Raw genomic sequence first — 24,643 nt, forward strand, 5'->3', positions numbered from 1 at the left:
AATGAATGAATAAATAAAAATAAATGAATCAAAAATTTATATACATGCTTGCAAAAAAAGAAAAATCCATAATAATAATAATAATAATATAAATAAATTCTATAATAATAATAATGATATAAATAAATTTAAAAAAAATAAAAAATTAAACTCTGTAACCGAAAAAGGAGTAGGCTTTAGCCGAGGCTAATTTCTGCCTATCCTGTTACCATGTTGGAGTATACACTTTGCTTTTTGGGACTCCAATGAAGGCTTTATCAAGTTGAGCGCAGAAAGTAGATCCAAAGACTTTTTCTGTTGATGGTGTGGGAGGTTTTACATCATTGGTTGGTTTTCCAGTCCAAAAAGAAGTCCTGTAGAAGTTGTGAGCTCACAGATGCTCCTGCATATATGTGAGGATAGATGCATGGCTAAGGGGATAAACAGGGATCAGGCTGCAGGTGTCTATTACTCCTGTATAATACTCTCTGGATCAACTTTGTTCATCCAACATCTCTGGAGCTACGTCAGCTGTTTCAACCCAACTGGACCAAATGGGGGTGAAGCAATGAGGCAAATGTCTGGATCATGGACTGTTAAGACCATTGGTGTAGTCTCAGTGAAGTCTAATTGCTATGGATAACCTGAATCTCCTGGACTGCACAGCTCTGTCAGTTTAAGAGGAGGTGAAAGTCCAGATGGCTTTTGTAAACCTCCTATCCATTTCAGGTAAAGCAGTTGTCCGCTCTTCATTAAAGGTTTTTTTTTTTTTTTTTGTGGGGGGGTGGGGGGGGGGGCTCTAAACCGCAGTATCCATGTTCAGTTAAGGTCTGGGTATACTGTACGTAGGGGTCATGAACTTGCATCACGCTAACTTGACCCTGGCAGACGGGCTAGTGTGTCCACTCATATCCTCTTGCATCAATCCATCACGTTCCGCTCATTCCAGGAGGGATTTTGTGATGATGTGTAGGAGTTTTGGGGTTTCCACTTGACCTTTATACTTCTTCAGTTACAGATTTCTTATGTTTCCAAAACACCAGAAAAACACAGCATGAGCTTGTTGCTTTCACTCAAACTTGGATTGAAGGGTGACAAGGTAGAGCCAGCTGCACGTCTTTGTTATTGCTTAAGACTTTTCTAGCTGCATTGAATTCCAGTCCAATGGTGAACGCTTAAAATGACTTTCTGCAGCCTTGGATGGCAGTTTTCTTCTGGGATAGAGACAGTGCATGTAGGTTTCCCTGAAGCTCTGTGTTGTTAGTGTTGAGATAAGTGAGTCGCTCCTGGCTGAACACTAATGAATAGCACCGTGTAGGATTACAGGACTCCTGGGGCTGATTTAGCCTGAATCTCTGTGATGAGGGAATCTTTCTTTGCCTGCTTTCACACCATCACAAACTCATTTTTAACAGTAGATGTGATTACTGTTGTCTTATTAAATGGAGCAATGAGTTTCTCCGGGGAGCGAAAGCCTGTGTGTTCAACCCACAAGAGTAAAAGTGTCTGTGAATTTAACAATCTGTGACGGCTTCAGCTGGAAAGCAAGAAATCCAACTCTTTTTTTTCCCATTAAGTATTTGACAACCTTTACTGAGACAAACATAGTCCCCTTACATGGAGAAGAAAGATATTTGAAGCAAAAAAATAAATCTATTGAGTTAAAAGTGGATAAATGGGTTTTAAAAGCACCAAATTAGATTTGAGGCAAGGTTTTTAAGATTAGTGATGCACCCTAATGGAGCATAAGCACTGGATGATTGTTCATCACTGATAGCATCAAGTTTACGTAACAGGCAGTTTACAAGACACAACCTAGAGACATTTCAAGAGGTGGAAACACTTGCAAGAATTTAAAAACATTAATTCACACAGCTCATTTAAAGATGTTGTGAGGAGGATCTGTTTTAATTGCACTCCCTCGCCACCTTGTGGCCTGGAGTCTCCGCACACTGTAGCGTGTGTTTGTTTTGGGATGAAATGGAGGTCGGATCAAAACAAATTTTCTTGGTTCAAGACAACTTTTTACTGGATACAACGCGCTGAGGAAAGGTATTTATCAGTACAGTTACGGTTTGAAACGTGACATCAAGCAAACATAGCTGGCTATATGTAGCGTTATCAGCACCCCGGTGCTCTGAGGTATCTGTAGGCTAACATGACAACTAGTAAACACTGTCAGTTTGTGAGTAGTTTGATAGCCGTTAATATTTAGCGCAACTGGCAGCCCGGCGCTCTAAGACCCGTCCATAATGTGTAACGTTAGTGAATCCTGGTTAGCTATGTCCTGCCAGTCATCTGCTGCTCTTCTTCCACCATCACTACAAAATCCATCACAGAAATTGTTTTCAGCTGAGAAAAACACAGATATCTGTATTTCATCTCTTCTTGCTGACTCCACCCTTCTTCTCACTACTAAACTTCATCAGCCAGCGTGGTGTTGTCATAGAGACCTAAACATGCCGTAAATCAATCCAGTCCTGGTCGACCCAAACTGAAAGCTAAAAAGTAGCAATTTAGAATCACCTGTAACCAGCAATATTAGCGCTGATAATCTCATTCTAAAGTGTGGATTACGATCAGGCCTATATCTAGAAGGGAGACGTTTTCAAGATCACTTCCAAACTCCTGACAGCCCATTTAAAAAGAAACTGACATGAACTACAGAAGAAATGCTAAAAACAATACCTCTATTAAGGTCACACCAATCGATGATGAAAAATAGCAACAAAATGGTGCTGAATTGCATCTGTGTACTGTATATTAAGATGAGCTGTTGAAAGTGTTGAGGAAATTTCAGGACACTTGATGAAAAAGACTCTGATTGCTTAAGGTGAAATAGTTTATACAGCTTGATCGAGAAGAAAATGACAGACAGTACATATGCAGTGTTGCCAACTCCTCAGCATCGGAAGTAGCTGAACCTGTGGCTGCCTACCTGTCAACTGAGCGGTCCTAGTGCCCGTAGTGTACAGCTGGCCGTGCAGGCAGGCAGTCAGACACACAATGCATAGCGCACGGAGAGAAGGGAGGGACAGAGAGAAGCCTCCGACCACCAAAAAAGTTGCTGGATTTGTCGCTAGTTGCTTTTCTCAAATTGGGGGGGGTGTCCAGAAAGTCACTAAAAAAAGTGACAAAATTGCTAAGTAGGCAACATTGTGCACATGGGTGCCCAGTGTAATGCAGAGTCAAATCTAACAGACCAGTTTGTGCGCTCAGTATTTATCATTCTTGAGATTGGGATTGCTATGTATCTATGAGCCAATGGGTTCAGCTTAGCTTGGGAACTCAATGTGAGAAGGAGATAGGAACGTGTGAATCGGATCCAACCCAGACTAGAAACACACTGTCTCTTTGTGCAGATAACTTTAAGGCAAATACAGGTATTATTGTAACGCATATAGAGGCAAATTACAGAATTAACTAAGGAAAGGTATAAAGCAATACCACAGAGAGAAAAATTAGTCCATTTTTTTTAGAATTTATTCAGGAGAGATGTGACTAAGATCTCACACTCTATATCCAGTTCACTTCCTGGAGCAAGCTTGCAAAAATCAACTTAGAGAATAAATACATAAGACCCTCTGTCATACATCATGGCACCGCCTTTACAAGCAGGGGTTTGGGCTCAGACAGCTCCAGACTGTTTTAAGTCATATCAGAATAAAATTGACAGATTTATGTACAGATGTGATATTTTTAGGTCATCCAATGTTGGGATGATGGGGAAATGTTCTGATCTCTGAACATTTTGAGCCCAACAACATTTTTCAGACTGTGGCACAGTTACCACCAGCTCTCAGCTGACTGTAAATATTTCACTCTAACTGCACAGAGCTGTTAGTGCTCACATTTGTAAATTCAGGTGTTATTTAGTATGATGCTCATTTGAATAGAAAAGGGTCCATTTTGCTTAAAACTGTTAGCATTTTACAGTGTGTTTGTGCTGTTAATCTGACAATCTCTTTTTTTGTACAGGTTTGTGAATGCAAAATCTGTGCAACCAGTCCAGCAGCAAAAAACACATGCTCAGAGGGCATGATGGATCGCTCATACAGAGATAGTTCAGCTTCCTGTCAGCCGTTAAAGGGTAACCTCTTCATTAAACGTCAATTAAGCCAATTACCGTTAAATGTCTTTGCTAAATGAAAGCACTCCAAGACAGCAACTGCCATAACTGATCTCTAATGAACACACAACATCCATGTCACATAAAGCGTGTCACCTGTTGACCTCAGAGTCAAACACACACTCATGTACACACACACACACCCAGGCACATACCTCCAGGGGGCCAGTCTATAACTTATATAGCATTCAGCTGTGTGGCGTGTCAGCTGGTTAAATTAGTTCACTTCACTTCTTCTCTCGGTCACTGCTGTGCTGGTTCTGTCACCTCATCTCACTCTGATGAGCTGTATGTTTCGACTGGCCCTGTCTGAAAGACTTTTTAAAAATCTTATGATCAACTATGTGTTATCATCACTCATTTGATGTAGCTTATAATTTTGAACTATTTGTAAAAAATTGCATTGTATCAGTCATCAATGAAAGTTTTGCCATTGTCTGTTATTAATCTCAAGCTGTTGTGAAGCACAAAGCTGTGCCACGGACAACATGTAATCATTCAGCATCAGTAAGAAGTGTGAACATTTGGAGTTTTATTTTAATATAGAGCCCACTGCTCAGCTCACCATGGAGTTCCCCACTTCAGATTGAGGGAGCAGAGAGTAGAGAATGAGTGTGGGATTGCAGAGAGCAGATGTAGCCTCAAGTGTTTGTAGTCTTGCACATTTATTTACCTGGATGATTGGTTATTCATTTAATGACTCAGACAATGTCAGCCATTTAACGAGCAATTTAATTTCATCCAGACATTTAATGACCCGAGAAGGAGATAATGATTTTTTTAAGGATGCAAATACCAACAGACATCTCTCCCTCGTGCGCCTGTGATTTAATGAGTCAGCTGCACAGTTTGTACATATAAAAAAGACCCCTGAAAAACAATATGCTCTCCCGTGGGTCGACTAATTATAAACTTGAGTTTGAGCACACTGAACATTTTTGTTTTGGTAATTACAACTTTTCTCTGGACTTCAACTGGCAAAAACATATTCTCATTGAGGGTAATTTGTTTGCAGGCTGTGCTATTTTACATTTCTAGCCTTAGTTAGTTTTTGTCACATTTTAGTCTTTTTGACTTTGATAGTTTTAGTTCAGTTTACTAACTAGAAAAGCACTCAGAGAGCGCAGACCTCCGCCAAGCATATTGAGATCGTCACGCAACACTTAAGTCCTACTTTAATGTTATACTCCCCTTCATCAGACTGTCTGCTACAATTTGGTGTTAGTTGCAGGTTTGTGCGATAATTTGTTACCTGACAGTGTTGTTGTTTTGCAAAGCAATACGACCATTTATCATGGAATTATATACATGGATCAAGATGGTGATCTGCATCACCTCCAAAATTAAATCACTTCTTCCTTATCCTATTTTGAACATTTCCTCAAGATTGGTGATCTTGGGCGGAGGTTAAAAACAAAAAACAACAACAACAAAAAAAAAACGTTCGTCCAGTTTTAATTAAGTATCTTTGGTCAGGTCGTACTTTCCCCTGAGAACATGGATCTGTTTACGGCATGTAGACCGCAAGTCCCTATGAGACTACAGCAGCTGGCAAAGTTAAGCAGTGAGAGGGAAGATTTGCCTTTATTTTCTGGAGAAAAGGATGCCTTGCCTTGCCTTGCCTTTGTAGTCACCATGGACACAAATCTAGATTTATCTAATAGATCACCATACTATGATCAGGTTAGGGTTAGCTGCAGATATGAAAATACTATTGGTAATAGCAGCAGAAAATGGTAAATGTTAAATGTTAAACTGCCATCACCCCAGAAGCTGGTAGTGGTTTTGTCCCCCACACAAACTGAGGGTTTAAATCATCAATGAAAATGAGAAAGATACACAAAGGCGGTAACTTTTACTAGAAGCATACTTGTAGCTAAATAAGCCTCCATGCTAACACTACACCTCTCAGATAACTGAGCCTGTGGCAGGATTGTATTGCCTTTAATTTGACTGGCCAAGACACACAGTGGGTGGGATGCTATGGATTTTGAATATTTGACGGTCCAACACCAAGATGTTCATTACATCATTGTTGTGTTAACGAAAACAAAAGACACATTTATCTGAGTTTCTATCATCAGTGAAAGGTGTGCCTGTGTTGACATTACCAGAAAATACACTACCCAAGCAATGTCAGAAGATTTATTTCCATCCAGTGTTGCATTAATTTTTTCACCAATATCTTGCACCGATGATGTTAGCCTCTGACTGCTTTCAGTCAGCAATCAGTGGGGCTTCAATTTGCTAGAGAACATACAGATTGGGCTCTGGAGCAATGGAAGAAGGTCATGTGGTCTGATTAGTCCAGATTGACCCTGTTCCAGAGTGATGGGTCATCAGGGTAAGAGGAGAGGCAGATGAAGTGGTCACCCATCATGCCTAGTGCCTACTGTCCAAGCCTGTGGGGGCAGTCTATGATCTGGGGTTGCTGCAGTTGGTCAGGTCTAGGTTCAGCTACAAGAATAAGGTCAGCTGACTCTACCATCATCAATGAAAGATCTCGGTGAAAAATAAATGGAACACTGGATGGAAATAAATCTTGTGACATTGCAGAAGCTTGGGGTGATGTCTTACTTTTTCTGTAGGTTCATAAATTTTACTTTGTCAGGTTTAAAATCACAAATTTGTCCCCTGCATTTTGAGGTCCTGACTGGTCATTTTCTGCCCTGCTACTCATGAAGTTGGCCCATCCATCTCCTGTATCCAGCCTCACAGTGAACTCCAGCAGCACAGTTTAGAAGTTAATGAGATTAGGCTTCATATTAAATGGAGGTTACTGTTACTGAGCTCCACACAAACCGTGCATTGTGTCACAGGGATACAGCAGCATTAAAGCTGCAATATAAAACCCTTTCAGACAAGTCTATCACTGGGATCTGTGCGTGTTTGAGTGTGTAATGAGTGTGTGTACTTCTTTAAGTCCAGTTGTTCTGGTGAGTATAGAGGGACTGTGAGTATGAGTGTCCACAAAGTAAGAGGTGACCGTGAGAACTTGGGGCCCCTATCTCGAAGGTGGTAATACAGTTGAACAGCTGGGGGGTTAAAAACCTCACACATGTACACACACACACAAAACGTGCACCACACAGTGTCAGGTGTCACCCCACTTTGTCCAGCCATATGGGGTATCACAAATTCCTTTTCAGCCCTTTGGCTCCACAAAAGTCCAATAAAACCAAACTGCAGTGGACTGTGACAAAAACACACTGCTGATGACAGATAACTGAACACTGACCAGATCAGCTCGGCTTTACAGGAGTTTAATACATAACAGCCTGGAGTTAAGGTTCTTCAGCATGTTCCAGAGGGCGAGCCAGGGACAGCCACAGATGTAGTAATTACTCTGCTGGGTAGTGCATGACATTTATAAAGCCTGACTCTCTCCTGATCCTTATTGCAACCAAGTATACTCCAGTAGGCCGGCAGTAAAAGAGGTCCATAGTGCTCCTAATTCATAGAGAGCTGCAGTCAGAAGAATTAATAACAGCCAGCTGTGTGGAGGAATAATACCCACACTGACAGCATGAGTCAGGCAGAGATACGAGCACAGCTGCTTTGGGTTAAAAAGATGTCGTTTTGTTTCAGTTTGGAGGAGAAGCTCGCCTGAAGGGTTGGATTTGAGCATCAGTATTTTTTTAACCATAGTGAGAATGGCACTACGCAGACCCTGTCCAAACCATTACTGCTACTTCTTTGGACAGAAACAAAAGACAAGACAACCACAAAGGAAGACCAAGCAGTAATATATTCGTTTAGAGCTCTTCATCTGAATTTCAATCATGCTTCGATGATAATTAATGTGGGGTTTTTATTTGCAGCCAAATGATGTTAAAGTAAAAGGCAGTTTAACAGTAAGTGGGGAAAGCCAACAAATCTTTGACAGCTGAAGCAACTGTAGCTTCAGTGGGGCTTTTTCAAAAGTTTATGATCCAAAAAAAAGCAAGGATACTGTGAAGTGAACAGGTGGTTTATGCAAATAGGGATCCTGGCAAGGTGAGCAAGACATTAATGTACACCAGTATAAGTTGCTGACAGATATGAATGCTTAAGCCACAGGGCCAATTCGCAGAGTAGGATATGACTCATGTAAGCAGGGAGTCCTTAGCATCCCTGTTGTTGAAACATAATGATTCTTTTCACAGGTTCCGCTCAATCAAATAAAGTAAAGACTCCAAAACTTGCTAGTCATGAATCTTGAGTTCTACTTGCAAAATGAAAAATTAGCATCATTTGAGCTCAATAACTGGCTGTAACTTCTGTCCTGTTGAAGTGCAAAACAATGAGAGAAAGCAGTACAGTCTGACCCAAGTTGGAGCAGTCAGGGTAGGGATGGGTACCGAATTAGGTACTTTTAAGCCGCGTTTCCACCAAGCAGACCGGTTCGGTTCGTCTCAGTACGGCGCACATTTCGTGTCATTTCCACTGACTTATCCCGGGATGGATCCCCAAATAACCAAGACAAGCTGTTCCACTTTTTAAGGCCCTTCTGTATGGGTGCCAGACTAAACCGGTCTAATCTTGCAAGGTGGAGCTACAACACTGCAATCTTTTGATTTGTCCAAAGAATCGTCACTTACCCCGACAGCGGCTGCATTTCTCCTGGCAGCACACAGACTTCTCTGCAACGAAGCTTGATTGCACTTTGTATCAAAGAGCTACATGCCAATCACAGAGAGGACGAAATGCTGCATGTCTTCCATCTATGCTCTTTGTTTACTGTGTCACGTTTTTCTTCTTCGTTTATTAGCGGGGTAAACTGTGTCGCGCTGCCATGGCATCACGCCATTGTTTAACAGCTGCAGCTTTCGGCATCCGGCTTACATGCCATCTACCCCGAGAAGGCACAGTTCTGCTGCGGAAACGCAAACGGCATCAGGCTTAACTGTACCAAACTGTGCCAAACCGTACTGAACCGAACCGGACTGCTTGGTGGAAACGCGGCTTTATAGGTACCGACAAAATTCAGTCAAAAGTATCAGGTACTGACTCACATAAAATTAAAAGATACCATGTTTAGGTACCTAAAGGCATCCTTGTAACTGCAAAGGAGTGGGAGAGTTTCCATGCTGGACATGAATACAGTATTACAAGGTTATACATTTAATAAATATGTTAAATTGAAAAGAAATTACAGTTTATTATTAAACAAATTGATATTTTTTACCACATAAACACACAAAGTACCGAAAAATTGGTACCGTTGAGTACCGATACTGATTGCCAGGTACTGGGAATTGGTACCCATCCCTAAAGTGTGGGCTTTAAATCTGAATGAGGGGCACATGCTGTGCTAAATCAGAACTCTAATGCAGAACTTAATGGCCTTTTTTGTCATGTGAATTTGTAGGATATCCACCATGGGAGAATAAAATGTGCATCTTGTTTGTATTTACTTTTAAAAATCAATTGGGGGATCAAGTGTCAGCCATCCAAAGCCCAATTTAGATCATCATGATACAATCTTGATGCATATTTTCAAAGTACTTCAGGACTAATTCATTAGCGACATCATTAAGCTTTCTTTGGTCTTTGACTCTGCCGTTACTGAGCCAGTAAACCTCTGATTCTTCCTCAGTGAGGAAATTAAGTTTCACCTGCTTTTGACTCAAGCTGCCAGATTACAAGCTGATCCAACACGGTCTGGGTCAAAGCCAGGTGTTAAAGGATAAATAAGAGTGTTTCCTCCACATGCTACCCTGGAGCTGTGATATGTTTGATGAGCTGTGAGTCACAGAGACCCTGCAGAGGGATGGCCTGAAATCTTTGCCTCAGGCTGAGGACACATCTTATCAAAGAGCCATGAATAAAAAGATCCACCTTAACACATGACACACAGACTCACTCACACACAGACTCACACACAGGGGGTTTGGGGTGGGTATAGGCTGATCTATGTCTCTGACAAAAAAAATCATGAGCCAAAGAAGAGGAATTAAACCATTATGTAAACACTAAAGAGTGTGATGACATTTGGGACATACACACAGACACACACACAAATAAAAAGGGTGAAAGCACAGGGGACTGAAGGAGGCTGAGGGTGTGTGTGTGTGTCTGTTTGATGTTACAACCCAAATGCTCTTTCCCCAAGTGTGCATGCAGGCGGAGAATTTATCCACTGAGCATGTATGACTGCACGTGTCCACCTCAGCTGTGAGAGAATACTGTGTGTGTGAGTGTGTGTGTGTGATCACTAATCTGCTTGCCTAGTTAGAGCAGTGAGATGCACTATTTCCATCTGCTCAGCAGAGAAAATACTGTGTGTATACAGTGTGTGTTTGGTGTGTATATGTGTGTGTATGTATGTGATTAGTAATCCTGTAGCATTTCAGTGGAGCAGAGCAACAAACTAATACGTCGGCTGCTGGTGGGAAAAAAGGCTCAAAGATTTTCTGGTATCTAAGAGCATTGATCACTTTTTAACCAGAGAGCAGAGGCTGAAATCTTCATCTGTGTGAATGTGGAGAAGAAGAAAAAAGACAAAACAGGTGGCAAAACATAAGCCTGAAAAATAGTTTGCTTTTGCATTTCCTGTGCTGGCTGTCTCTTTTATCTATAGTTTGATTTGAAACTATGAGAAGGAGATGCTGTTAAGATTTTTTTAATTATTCAGTCAAACTCTTCTGATGATGCTTAAGATGTGCAACTTTAAAGTGTGTGCTTAAAAGCAAGAGTGGAAGCAGTGGATGATGTGCATTCATTAATAATCTGGTCAACATGTTTCCCATCAGCATTCAGCCTGAATCAGTGGAGTTTCCATGACAACAGTTCACAGCGTCATGACAACGGAAGAGTCCCCCGATGGCGTGTGGAACACCCTGACTTCCTGTCGGCTTCCTGCTCCAATGCTTTCTATCGCCTTGGATACCGAACCATCCCCTCTCCTCTCTATCTTTGAGCACGGGGTCACGCCCCCAATCCCTCACTTGTCAAAAGTCACACTCGCTCACACACACACACACACACACACACACACACACACACACACACACACACACACGCACACACACACACAAATAATAAAATATTGACACACATGTGCACACATACATTTCCAAAGACAAACCTTACCGCAAATATAAGCTGGCATGTATATTTATAAAGTGTGTCTGTGCGTCATACCATATATATCTGTGTGTGTGCGCATCTGTCTGTGAGGCTACTCAAAGAGCCCACCCAGAGATTCTAAAGAAATCTGTGCGAGCATGTGTGTGTTTGTGTGTGTGTGAACACTTAAAGGGGGTTGGTTGACTGGTCGGGGCGGAGGTTTAATCAACTTTCAACCAACCAATTGGTCACAGCAGCTGCCCCCTGATGAACTTTCTCACTAGGAGACAAAAAGTTGTGGCGAGATCCAGCTCACTTTGGGTCCGCTCGTCTCTGAACTCAGTGCTTGACAAATCAATGGACAAGCCTTCATTAACTTTCATTAAACCAATTGGTTTTGGTCCCCAACTAAACTCCATCACCGCCTAAAATAACAAACCTATCTCAAAGTTGTTCAGAGAACAGGCCTGTGACAAAATGTCAGCTTTTTTCTATAAAAGGGTTTGAGCTGTGATTTCTCTTTGAACTCAGTGATTCACTGAGCGATAAAAGCTAAATCTGTCACCATGCTCAGGTTCTAACTTTTTTTTATCTCTGACTTTCCTTCACTCTGAATATCAAAGATGAGTTTTTCACAACTTAAACAGTTTGGAGAGGAAGAAGAGATACTTTGAAGAAGAATCTGTTTCCCCCCTTGATGTTACAAAACCTGCTACAAACAAATGAAGTTGCAAATTTGAAGTGGAAAGAGAGAAGATTAATTTATTAATCATGCTAAAAACATACAAGTCTACCCCTAGAGAAAAAAACACTTATGAGAAGGAGATCTTGTTGTATCACTGCCTGACATCTCATGCTCCTAAAACAGAAGGTTCCTTGTACCAATAGCAGTCTTTAAAGTCTAAGTTAGTGAGTTCATACCCTGTGTCAAGTCATTTAAGTCAACATTCTTGAAGTGGCTCTACCAAACTTCAGCAATACAAAGCCGCGTTTCCACCAAGCAGTCCAGTTCTGTTCAGTACGGTTTGGCACAGTTTGGTATAGTTAAGCCTGATCCTGTTTGCTTTTCCACTGCAAACTGTGTCCCCCTTGGTAGGCGGCGTGTAAGCCAGATGCCGAAAGCCGCATCTGTTAAACAATAGCGTGACGCCATAGCAGTGCAACACAGTGTACCCTGCTAATAAATCCAACACAGAAGAAAAATGCAACAAAGCAAACAAAGACAACAATGGGAGACATCCAGTAATTCTTCTTCTTTGTGATTAGCATGCAGCACTTTGATACAAAGTGTTTTCAGGTTTTGTTTCAGAGAAAACTGTGTGCCGCCAGGAGAAATGCAGCCGCTTAAGTCACAATTTTTCGACCAATCAACAGTCTGCAGTGTCGTAGCTCCACCTTCTGAGAGTGGATCAGTTAAGTCTGGCACCCCTAAGGAAGGGTCCCAAAAAGTGGGATGGCTCGTCTCAGGTTATTATCTTGGTTATTTGGGGATCTGTCCCGGGATAAGTCAATGGACACAAAATGTGCGCCGCAACGAGGCGAACCGAACTGGTCCGCTTGGTGGAAACGGGCTAACTGTACTTGGCAGGACTGGTCTTTTACATCCATTAGCATGAGCATATAACATGGGTGTGCCTCACTTCAGAGACAGTCTGTCTGATATCTGATGTGCTATACCTGTTACAAAAAAAGACTTCAAACATTTGTGAAACAGAAGACACACTGGATAATGATAGTAGGACTGCACCTTGAAGAGCATTACAACAAAGAAATCTCAAGGTTAATACAGGAGGTTCTCATGAATCAGGCTTAGCTGCACTGCAGGGAAACAGAAATATGAAGTAGGTCTATCACCAGATATCAAATACAGGGCCAGAAATTTACAATTAATATTACCATCTCACATTTATTTCTTCTTATGTAAATTTATTTTATATTGCTTTGAAGTCTTTTGATCCATCCATTGCTCAAAAGCACAATCAAAAGAAGACAGTGTTGCTCTACTTTTTTTTTAATCTGGTTTCTCGTATACAGGGTTGTTGGAGCAGTTACTCTGACACCTGTGGATGCAGTGATAGCCTGTGTCCACTGATATTCATTTTTGGATCTGACTTTGAGCCCATGTGGTGAGTTCCACTACAGAGTCAGCTGAAGAAATCCTTAAATTGAAACTATTGCTGACACAGTCTTTCATAAATTGGTGAGCTTAATTGATCATACCCTCTGAGTGGTTCAGCCTGCTTTGAAATGCCCTGTTAATATCTATATTATATCATGTAACTAACCAGGAGCAAATGAACCTCATTCTGAAATGTTCCTTTTAGAGGGTTGCTTAGTAGCGTTACACAAAGTGTTCAGTATTTTCTCTGTCTCTGTCCAGACTTTCTTCAAATTAGTTGTTGGCCTCAAATTTTAAAGACCCCTGTGCTTTTATGACAAAAAAATATGTTTCAACACTTGAATTGTTGACTTTGGGAAATTTAAAATGCCAGTCCAACGTAGAGTTTGAATATTTCATAAACCCAAATGTTTTATCAACATTGTACACAGCATCTCTTGTAGACAGTGATTACTTGCTAGTGTTTATGTCTCATATGGCCTGTGGCTATCCAGCCCAGCAGTAGCCAGGTTCTTCCCCTCTCCAGCAGTCTCAGTACTTGGTGCCAGCCTTACACAAAAACAACAGAAGCTTTTGTACGTGGGCACAGACAGACACAGACAGCCATTGTCAGCAGATGTAACTTCAGACAGACCTCTTCAAGTGGAGAGACCGCAGAGAGAGCATTGGCATTTTGTGGTTTCAGTGGTTTGGTTTCATTCTTCCTCTCCTTTTCACCTTTTGTCCTGTGGGATTTTGCCATCCTGCTTTTCTATCTCTTTTTAATACCTGTGGCTTATTCAAGCTACCTTGTCAAGTCTGAAATGTTAAATAAAAAGCTCAGTATAGATATGGAGCCCATGCTTGTCTTAGATCAAAGGGGACCAGCTCTGCTCTCTGTGTCTGCAGAATAGGAGTCTATTCCAAAAAACATGGGCATGAGGCTTAGTCAAATTAGCATACTGATGAGCTAAATAGCATTTTGAGATATTCTCTGTATTATTCTGTTATTTATTTGAACTTCAAAGAAGTCTCTGATTTTATACATCAGAAATGTTGTAAAATAAATGAATGCAAAATTATCATGATAAGCAAAACTGTTATTATTACAAAGACATCATAATCCTCAAATGTTGCAGCCTGACTGTAGTTTTGCGTCCACCTGTCCTGGGTAAACATTGAGTTTGCATTGTTGGGTTAGGCCTACATACAACAGGACAGCAGCCTACAACAGTATTCCATTTCTACTTTTCAGACTTTGTGCTTCTGCAAATCTGTGCCGACAAGAGCAACCTCGGTAACTTCTAAAAAAACTTTTGAGTGACATAAGTGTTTCACTGAGCTGAGTCTCCTGTCCAGGCTGCTCAGCATCAAAGACATTCAGGGGTCCTCATGGCACAGACCAGCTTTAAAATAACCGCAACCATGCTCTGCCACAGAGAGAGCAGACTGCAACTAAGTGGATTAGAGAATAAGAGCGCTTATGAAAAAAAATGCTTTAGATGGGAAGGCCAGACAAAACCAAGTAAGTGGGAAGGACAAAACAGAGAGGAGGAAGATAAAATGTAACAGAGGAAAGCAGGCAATCAATTATTCAATGTAACATCTGTGGTTTTTACCAATGCCAACACTGTGGTGACTGTATCAGTGCATCCCTCTTCTCATCAAGACAAGATTGGTGAAAGTAGTCAAGAAACGACAAAGAACTCAGATCCACGAAATCTGAAAATACTAAGCTTCAAACTGAAGATTCAACAACTGTAAAGAGATTTTTTAGCTTCTAACATGATTAAATTTTTCTTTACAATTTTGCAATTTTCTAAACTTTTGGGTGAAAAAAGGCAAAAAACGTTTTTTCTTTTTCACTAAAACCAGACAGTTAAGCAGGCTTTGGAAAATCTCTCTAACAAGATTTATTTCCCTCAGTGAAGATTTTTATTTGGCTGGTTTACAGAGCTTGACTCCATCAGGGTGTGTGTGTAAGTGCGTGTGCACGTTTGTAAGTTAGTGCACACATAATCTCATCTTAAGCATGGAGTTAAAGCTAGAAAGATGGGTTCACAGAAAAAAAGACTCCCATACCATCTTCAGTCACGAAGAACAGATTAGAAATGAAGGAGCAAGAGATATTCTGTGGTATTCATTTCATATGTGTCCTTTGGCCAGCTTCAAGCTAATCCAAAAGCACACATATGTTGATGGAGAAAGCAAACAAAAAGAGAAGCGCTGAACTAAAAATAAAGATAACTGGTTGACCTGATCCCTGTAGAAATCCATGGATATCTGTCAAGAGGAAGTTAAGAACCCCAAAACTAGAGACATCTAAAGATCAGGGTTTTTCTTTAAGATGTTTCTATTTAGGTTAGTCCTACTGGAAAAGCCTGGGGCTGAAAATGAATACGTTACAGCTGTAGCATACTGAAGCAATACTGTTTCACTCAGGGATATCTAAGTCAGTAGATCAAACAGCATCAGTGCTGATAAAGACTTTATGAAACAGAAGGCATAATCACCAGAAAGGGTGATGTGACCCTTGTTACAGGTATTAAACTGTAAACAAATAAAAGTTATGTTTACATTCATTTATTATATGAACCAAAATACACTCTGTGGATTGTGTAGATTTAATTTGTGATCAAACCTTTCAGCACACATTTAAATCCTCTGTTGTGTACATTCATTAATAGCTTGCAGTCTTTCAATCTGGGCTATCAACTGCCTCTGAGTCAACTTGAAAAACACCCAGAGAGTGCAGACCCAACACTTCAGTCCTACTTTAATGTTATACTCCCTTTCAGCAGACTGTCTGCTACAATTTGGTGTCAGTTGCAGGTTTGTACGATAATTTGTTACCTGACAGTGTTAACAATTATGATGACCCAGTACATATTTCATATTCCAGATCTTAGTTTCCAGAATATTGGCAGGATCTAGATCGTACTTTTACATCTGTCAGAAATTATTGCGACCTTGTCTCGTATTGTTTTGCAAAACAATCTGACCATTTATCGTGGAGTTATATACACATATGGTGAAAACAGCCCTATCTCACAATGATAAAGAATCCTTAAAAAAAAATCCTTGATCCAGACGGCAATCCGGATCACCTCCAAAATTTAATCACTCCTTCCTTATCCCATTTTGAAAATTTTCTGAAAATTTCCTAAAGATCTGTTTGTTACTTTTTGAGTTATGTTGTTCACAGACAAACAAGCAACAAACTATTCCAAAAACATAGCCTCCTTGGCAGAGGTAATTAAACAGGATGAAATGTTAGCATTATGGAATCACCTGGGAGAGCATGCATTTGCATTCTCTGGGTTATGCACCATACAAACAAAACATGGATCAAATGTTAAAATATGGTGTTTAGATACTGTGTCTTATGTCTAGCTGTCCTTGTCGTTTTTAAACTGGTGAAAGTCTACATGACTCTGATCTGCAGTGTGAAGGCTTGATTCATTTACTGATAAAAATCATTAAGCTCAACCTCTTAATGTAAATTACCATCCATACAGCTTTCATTATAATGAGGAGTACGGTGAGTAGAAATTGGAACACTTAGCATCACTGTTCACACTTTGTATGTGTGAAGAAAGAGGCTCCAGTGATGAATAAGTATGATCCTCATTTTCTATGATAAAAATGTGCCAATACTAAGTCTTTTGAGAAAAACTATTGCTCTGTGCTTCCTCCTCTTACTCTCACACCTGGCGTGCTTTTGGTTAGATAAAATAAAAATACACATGGGAATAGTTTGTTTTCTCTGTGCTGTGGTCAAAACATGGTCATGAATATTCTGGTCTCCATGTTGGGGGACTTGCTACTGATACAAATATAAAAGGTTTATTCTAAGTTAACAAAAACAACAGAACTCCAACATTCAGGTGATTTTGTATTATATTTTATTATTTATCTATTACATTATTATTATCATTATTATTATTCAGTTTTCATTAAGTCTGTTGTGCTAATGCTGTACACTGCACTTTTACAATGAAAAGGTTTACAGTACAGAATATTTTGCCCAGCACTTAAAAATAATATGTTCAAGGTGAATCACTGTGACAATAATTTACTGTTACTCTTCTCCATGATGTTTCCTTAGTATCTGACTCTCTGCCATCACCATTCACTTCATACTAGAATTGTATTTACGCACACAGTGAGCTAAAAGTCAGGGCGTGTGCCAGTATATGGTGGGGTATTATTGTCACACCATCAGACTTCCGGATGAAACCCCTCTGGTTCAAAGGCTCTGAGTGGACAGATGGTATCTCACAAGGAGAACGTATGAACATTGGACTCACATCAACTAAAACACATTAACTACAACACAGTGTGTGATGGCATGAATGACTGAATCTCTACAGGCAGTATTTAAGGGGGTATGTGCTATTATGTGGTGGATATTTATATATAAAAACTTCCTTCTCACAGCAATGGGTGAAAACTTTAGATTTGTGTGTTCTGTAATCATTTGAATTACATGTGTAGTGTGTATAAACAAAGTCATAAAGGTTAAATTCTTTTTCTGGCTCTTGCGAACAAGCACACTCAGTCAAGTAATCACTCAATGAATATGCCAAAACTCCAATATAGATCATATCGATCTGCTGAGAGATCAATGCCATGCAGGAAGTAGGGTTATTCTGTTTAACCAATCAAAATGCACCAATCTATGTTAGGGCTGGTATTTCAGGGTAAAAGGATAGTGTGTTTACTTTTGTTGAAGTGGGGTTGTATGAGGTTTGTGTCAATAGTATATTCCCAACATGGGATCAGGTCAGCTCCACTTTTTGTTGACATTCTGACTGCATAACCAGCACAGAAGGTAAGCTATCAACCCTATAACATTTACAACAACAATTAGCTATTTTTAACTGAAACGTAAACACTAATGTCCACCAAGCAGTTCGCTTTAGATCAGTACAGTTTGGTACAGGTTGACTCCTTTAAGCTTGGTCCTGTTTGCGTTTCCACAGTCAACCGTGCCCCCTCGTGGTAGGCGGCATGTAAGACAGATGCTGATAGCCACATCAGTAACATAATAGCGTAACGCCCAAGCGGCAACCTCCAGTCTAATAATGTGAGACAATGTTGAAGTGCTAAAATCCGCTGTTTGTCAAGTGTTCGCTTGAGGCTGGCTCCGGAAGTACAGAAAGTCACATACACACCAAGCCAAAAAAAGCCGTTTTCAAAGCAGAAATTAACCTATTTACAGCCTGGTTCAAAAAACGTCTCCTGTCTGAGTCGCTAATTTTACTATTGCCACCCACTGTACAGGGTGATTTTTTTTCTAACTTGGTCATTCAGAGAATTTTAAGATCGCGAGTTTCCCCAATAAGAGGCAAAGCTGAGGGTCCCGTGACCGACAGGTGCCCTATGGCTGTAGGCGAAGCCCTTGCAACTACCAATATGGCAGCTATAGCTGATGTGCTTTATTTTCTGTTTCAGTAAGACGGGTGACATTGGCGAGACTATGTCCATATTTTATACAGTCTATGGTGATGCAGCATGACACAGTGTACTCTGCTAATAAATCACACGAAGAAGAAAAACGTGACACAGTAAACAAAAAGCAACTATGGGAGACATCCAGCAATTTGTCTTTTTTGTGATTGCCTTGTGGCTCTTTGATACAAAGCAAGTTTTATTTCAGAGAAGATTGTGTGCTGCCAGGAGTAATACAGCCGCTGTCACGCAGTAAGTGACGATTCTTTCAACCAATCAACAATCTGCAGTGTTGTAGCTCCACCTTCCGAGATTGGACTGGTTTAGTCTGGCACCCCAAATGGAAGGGTCCCAAAGAAGTAGGACGGCTTGTCTCAGTTACTTGGGGATCTGTCCAGGGGCTAGTCAGAGACCAACCTGAACCCTAACCAACCTGAACCGCGGACTTTTGTCTAAACTGTAGAGATTAGGAAATGACAAGGGGTACAGGTAGGAATTAAACCCAGTCACATGCTGATAAACCTTTGGTTTAACCATGAGCATTATTCCTTTACACAACTAGACAGTAATGTGATGCTACATCCATGTTGCAGTGATTTGTGGGTACTAAAAAAAAATCTGATGTCTTATGCATGTCAAGCTGAGCTATGTGAAAGTACATTAAGTTCAAGTTTAAAAACCCTCAACAGTCTCTCTTAGACTTTCTAGGAACATGCCCATAAGGTTTGCTAGAATTATCCACCACCACTGACCACAAAAAACATCAACAAAATGCAAGGGATTCTGGGTAGTAAAAGTCAGATTCAATTCTTCATGATTCAAGAGAGAAGAAGGGAAGAGCACTGTTACATCCATAACACTAAGCTGAGTCACCTTAGCTTTAAATCTTCAACCAGAAGATTACAGGATCCTGAAGCTTACAGTAAAACAGGTTTCTAATATCCACATCTACATATATCACAAAGTAAAAAGACTGTATGCACCACCTTCCTGCTGATCTGCACATATGGAACCACAAACTAAAGGTGTGATTACCGCTGAGAGGTCAGATGTATGGATGCAACCATGTTGAAAAGCATATGGCACAGTGAAGGATGATGGCTGGAATAACGCGTTTACTGGCAGCTCTGCTTGGACAAACAAGGCTGAAACAAGAGCACTAACAACATCACAACCACTTGTATGTGTGTGTGTGTTTGTCTAGAAGAGTGTGAGCGAGAGGCTCAGCAAGAAAATGTGTTTTGAGTTGTGTCCAGGCATATTGTGGAACAGATGGCTGGAGGATGCTCTATTTCCCTAAAGGATACATTATTTCTATGTGTCGAAACAGCGTCTTTAACACAAACATTTCACAGGAAATGAACCAGGTTGTTCACATGGTCACAGACGCAACATGCGAACTCACAGCCAATGCAAAGCTCCAACTCGTTAACATCTGCTAAAACTTGAGAACAGCCAGACTGAAAGCTTCAGATCTGCTTGAAATGATGTCTGCTGGTTGTACCCAATTTGGGACCCAGAGATCACAGAATCTGAAGGTTTCCAGTTAATTAATAACATTCTCTGGTGACAACAGCTGAGGGGAAAGTTAAAGTCACTATGGGGAGTGTTATCTTAATTGGACACAACGAAAAAAGAAGCAATAGATTTACTGTAATTAGAAAATAAATCAAAAGAGATTTCAGGAAAGAAATATTTTAACACAACAACCTCTGATCTCAGTGTTTGAATAAAGCCCAACACTTTCTGACAAAAAAATAAAGAATACGGACAACTAAGACATGTTTTGCATTTCTATCCAAATACATTTTTTTTAATTCTGCAGGTCTGAATGACCACAAATGGACTATCTCATTCTGAACGAGAATGAAAAAGTCAAATAACTGAACAAAAGATGGGCAATTTTTAAAAACACTTCAGTGTCAGAATGGCTCTTAGGCAGAGGTCCACAGCAAAATCTGGCATTTTAATTTCAATTTCCATTCAAGCTCAAGGCCTTTGACTAATATTGCATTTAACACTTGGCCCTGTCTGTAGCTCATATTAAAATATTACTTATTTCTGAGGCTAGATCATCATCACAACCGAAGAGTTATAAAAAAAAAAAAAAAAAAAAGATGGTGTCTTATATTTGTAATTAGAAGAATGTGGATCATGGTCTACCTTTTCCAGCTGTGAAATCTTTTTTTCAGTCCCCTCTAGTGGTAAAAGTATGTATTGCTGCCTGTGTTTTAAAACAACCTTAAGAATACTAATTAAATATGGGCTGCGATTTTTTTTTTTTAATGTATTTATTTTTTGATAATGCTCCTCTAATAGATACCTTTACGAAACAACATCTAATAAATTTACATTTTTCTCCTTCATTCTGCTTCTACTGTATGTCTCATGTTTCATGCCAGTGTTGTAATGACAAACAGATCTGTCAAATCTTTTATATTAATGTAAAATAAAACAAAAAAAATGAAACAAAAAAGTACATAGAGGTAAAATTAAAACCCATTTAAGAATTTTTTACAAAATATACAAGGTGAGTTTTTCTAACTTTTGCCCTTTTTTCACCTTAAGCTATTCATTTATATTTCACTTTATATTGTAATCAAAGGGTAATTATGATGCTTAAATGATAATACATTTGATGTGCAGTGCAAGTTGGATACTTATGAGAAACTTTCAGGTCATAATTTATCTCTTTATAGAGTTTACCTTCCACAAATTTGGGAATGACTCCATCAGTTTTGTTTGTTTTGTTTGCTCTGTTTTTCAGTCTTACTTTAGCACCTGTTACTGAAAACAACACCAAGCCCATCCTCAGATTCTCAGTCACACAGGCTGTCCTCAGGCTCCTCAAAGAGATGCTCTGGGTCAAATCTGGTCATTCCAAACACCACTTCAGACACTGTATAATAAGTATACACAAAACACACCGATATTCAAGCATAATCATGTGATAGAAATGGTAATTGCACTGACTCGCCTGACCTGACACTAACAGAGACATCTGGGCTGAACGCTCCTTAAGTTGCAGGGATCCCACGGGAGCAGTTTCGAGACCCTTCGCCAAATCCAGTATCTCCGAAAGACAACAGGGACACAGAGCCTCGTCACGCAACACAAATTCATTCATACTCCAACATGTGTTTGGGAAATCGGATCAACATGTTCAAAGCATGACAGGAAATCCTTCTGTCTACTGCAGACAGTTCACTTGTAACAGGACGTGGCATTACAGCAGCAGACTATTGGAGAAACATGTCTCCATGGCGGAGATGTATGTCTAAAAGATTCAATCTACATGATACAGAAAGAAATTAGTCATGCGAGCGTTTTGACGCTGACCGAAGTGTGCAGGGTTGTTGAATTCCCAAGGGTACAAACACACGCACAGCGTCCACAGCATCACATGTCAACCACCACAGTGAATAAATCTGTATGTCTTCTCAGTTTCTTACCTATGTGGCTGAACAGGAGCAGATGAGAGATGAAAATATCGGTCCTGGGAACTACCGTCTCCATGGTCTCAGCGTGAAAATGAAACGTAAAGCGGCAAAATGTGGATTTAAGGTAACGAACTGCGGGTCTGGTGCGTAAAGATGCGCTACCAGGTCATCATTCCTCCCCTGCTGCCTCTGTGTGCGGCAGCAGCGCTGAATGCTCGGATCGGTTTGGCTCGGCTCAGTGAGGTTCGGCTGGATTTGGCTCGCTGGCTGGTTGGTTGGTTGATAACCGACGCGCACTGGCGTTTATCGCAGTAGGAGACGGCGGGCTGAGAGCGCGCACCGCCCACTGCCCTTAATGGAAATGTGTGTATCACTCCTGAAATGTTCTGATGATATTACCGCTGGGACTTGGTGTGTGTCAGCGACGCGCAGCTGCATTTTACAGGCTTTAACCTCCCGTAACGCAGGAAGGGATTGTAATGATATTCAAACCATGTCATACAATCAGAGTTTGTAGTGCACTTTAAACGAATAACAGGTCCTCTCCTAATCCTATTATCTCCTACTGTGAATGATAATGGGCTTATAATATGGAAGCAGATTTTTTTTAATACAAAGAAGACATACCAGTATTCAAAAATGTGATTCCTTCATTTATTTATTAATTTTATTTATCAATTTTAGTGTCTGCATATTTTATTATACATGTCACAATAAAAAGACATACCAGAATTCAAAAAAATGATTCCTTTATTTATTTATTTTATTTTATTTTATTTTTTATTTTAGTTTCTGCATATTTTATTATATATGTCATACTATCTGTGTACACAAAGCTCTGTGTTGGGTTCCAAAGAGAGTGCTGTCATAATGTAGCCGAAGTAAGAACAGGCTGGTTTTACTGATTGTCATACCAACATGTGTCCAAATAAGATAAAAGGATAAAAAATTAACGATAAAATAGTCCAAAAAAAAAAAAAAACATGAGGCAAAGACTGTTAATCCAAATGTTGAATCTTGTTATGTAAGAAAATTCTTTCTGAAGTATCACAGATACTTTAACTTCAGGGTAATTCTGAAGTCTCACAACGTTTATACGATAAAAAATAGAAACTAAATTAATTTCTAAGGATGTTAAATTCAAAAGAGCAAAAGTTTTTCTTCCTGTTGCAGCATCACAAAATGAAACAAGAATGTGCATCTGACTAAACCAAGCGTTAACTGTCCTGCAAAGGAATCACAGTTTGTGTATTTGTGTGTGTGTGTGTGTGTGTATAAACTGGTGATGGTGGTGTGATTTGGCAGTGGCTGAACTACAAGATTCCCATGAAGTACACAATGGCCAAGTACTTAGTGTGTGTGTGTCTTAGGGAAAAGAGAAGTGTAGCTCCACAAGCAACAGGACTCAATGGTGCAATAGCACACAGTTGTGGGAACCCTTACATTTTTTTTAAGAGTCAGAGTGTGTGTGCGTGTGTGTGTGAGTGCAAGAGTGTGAGAGGCAGGCACAATAACATGCTGCTCTCATTACGCTCTGTGCATTAATTAGCATAAATTAAGAGAGATAATCCTCTTTAATTCAGGCGGGAGCCTGTCTCACTTGTTGGACCAACATTTTTTCGGATGCTTGTTACAATATCCTCTTTGCCCCTCTGCTTCCGGTGTATAAGCCTGGCAGTGTGTGTGAGTGTTTGTGTGTCTGTTAGCACAACATGTGAGCACACGGTTGTTGGGGAAAGGGACCTTCATGTTTGTGGCATCGGTCTACGTGATCACTGACAAAAATAGAGAGGAGAGCAAAAAAACATCCTCTTGTTAAGTCTTACATAACTAAGACACACACACACTGACACAAGCAAATTCTCGCTTTTTCTCACACACACACACACAGTTTATAAGCTGTGGGATACAATGCAAGTTTAAAAAGAGAGAAACCACCGCAACATCATCTTAAAGCCTACATGTTGACACAGAGCTGCTGTCTGCTCTGACAGGTGTACAGATAGTAGCTCTGTGTGGGGAACAATCGCAGCAGGCTGTCGCCCGCTGCAAAATATCCAGAGCTTTTTTAGATCCTGTGGCTGTGAGAAAGCTGGTTCAGTTTCAACTGCGCGGGCTGCTGTGGATTATGGATTGTGTTTGCTCTCTTTCCTCTTTCTGACTGAGCATCAGGACTGGGACTGGGGGAGTGTCGACAGCTCCACAAGAGTTTGTTTACATCGCCCATTTTTGTGTCTTTGGCCCAAAATAATCCCCAGAAAGAGACGCCCAAAAATACATGATAATAAAACAGCGTTATGTAAAGGGGTATTCAAGTGTTTCATAACCTGGACAGATAATTTGCATATTACAATTCTGGGTGTGTTTTTCATGATGTATTAAAATGGGTTATTTTTCCTGCTGTTAGAAGAATCTAATGGCTGCATTTGACTGCTGCTGTTAAATATACCATGTTTAAGCGCTTGTTTTTGGCATTGACACACTCAGATTACT

The 24,643-nt window shown here is 40.3% G+C and overlaps 1 protein-coding gene across 2 annotated transcripts in view; it reads right to left on the reverse strand.

The window, feature by feature from the left end:
• Nucleotides 1–22,490, reverse strand: part of ptprz1b (protein tyrosine phosphatase receptor type Z1b) — an 82,268-nt gene extending 59,778 nt beyond the window's left edge. The window contains exon 1 of one of the 2 annotated variants that reach the window (XM_074698125.1): nucleotides 22,163–22,490. In XM_074698125.1, coding sequence (XP_074554226.1) covers nucleotides 22,163–22,226 — 64 coding nt within the window. In that variant the 5' untranslated portion in view covers nucleotides 22,227–22,490. The remainder of the gene's footprint in view (nucleotides 1–22,162) is intronic. The other variant, XM_074698124.1, reaches the window with a different exon arrangement.
• Nucleotides 22,491–24,643: the final 2,153 nt, after the last annotated feature.

This window comes from Halichoeres trimaculatus, unplaced genomic scaffold (genome assembly GCF_033239565.1).
Source record: "Halichoeres trimaculatus isolate MK-OKI-2021-1 unplaced genomic scaffold, fHalTri1.1 fHalTri1_scaffold_21, whole genome shotgun sequence".
Taxonomy (NCBI): domain Eukaryota; kingdom Metazoa; phylum Chordata; class Actinopteri; order Labriformes; family Labridae; genus Halichoeres; species Halichoeres trimaculatus.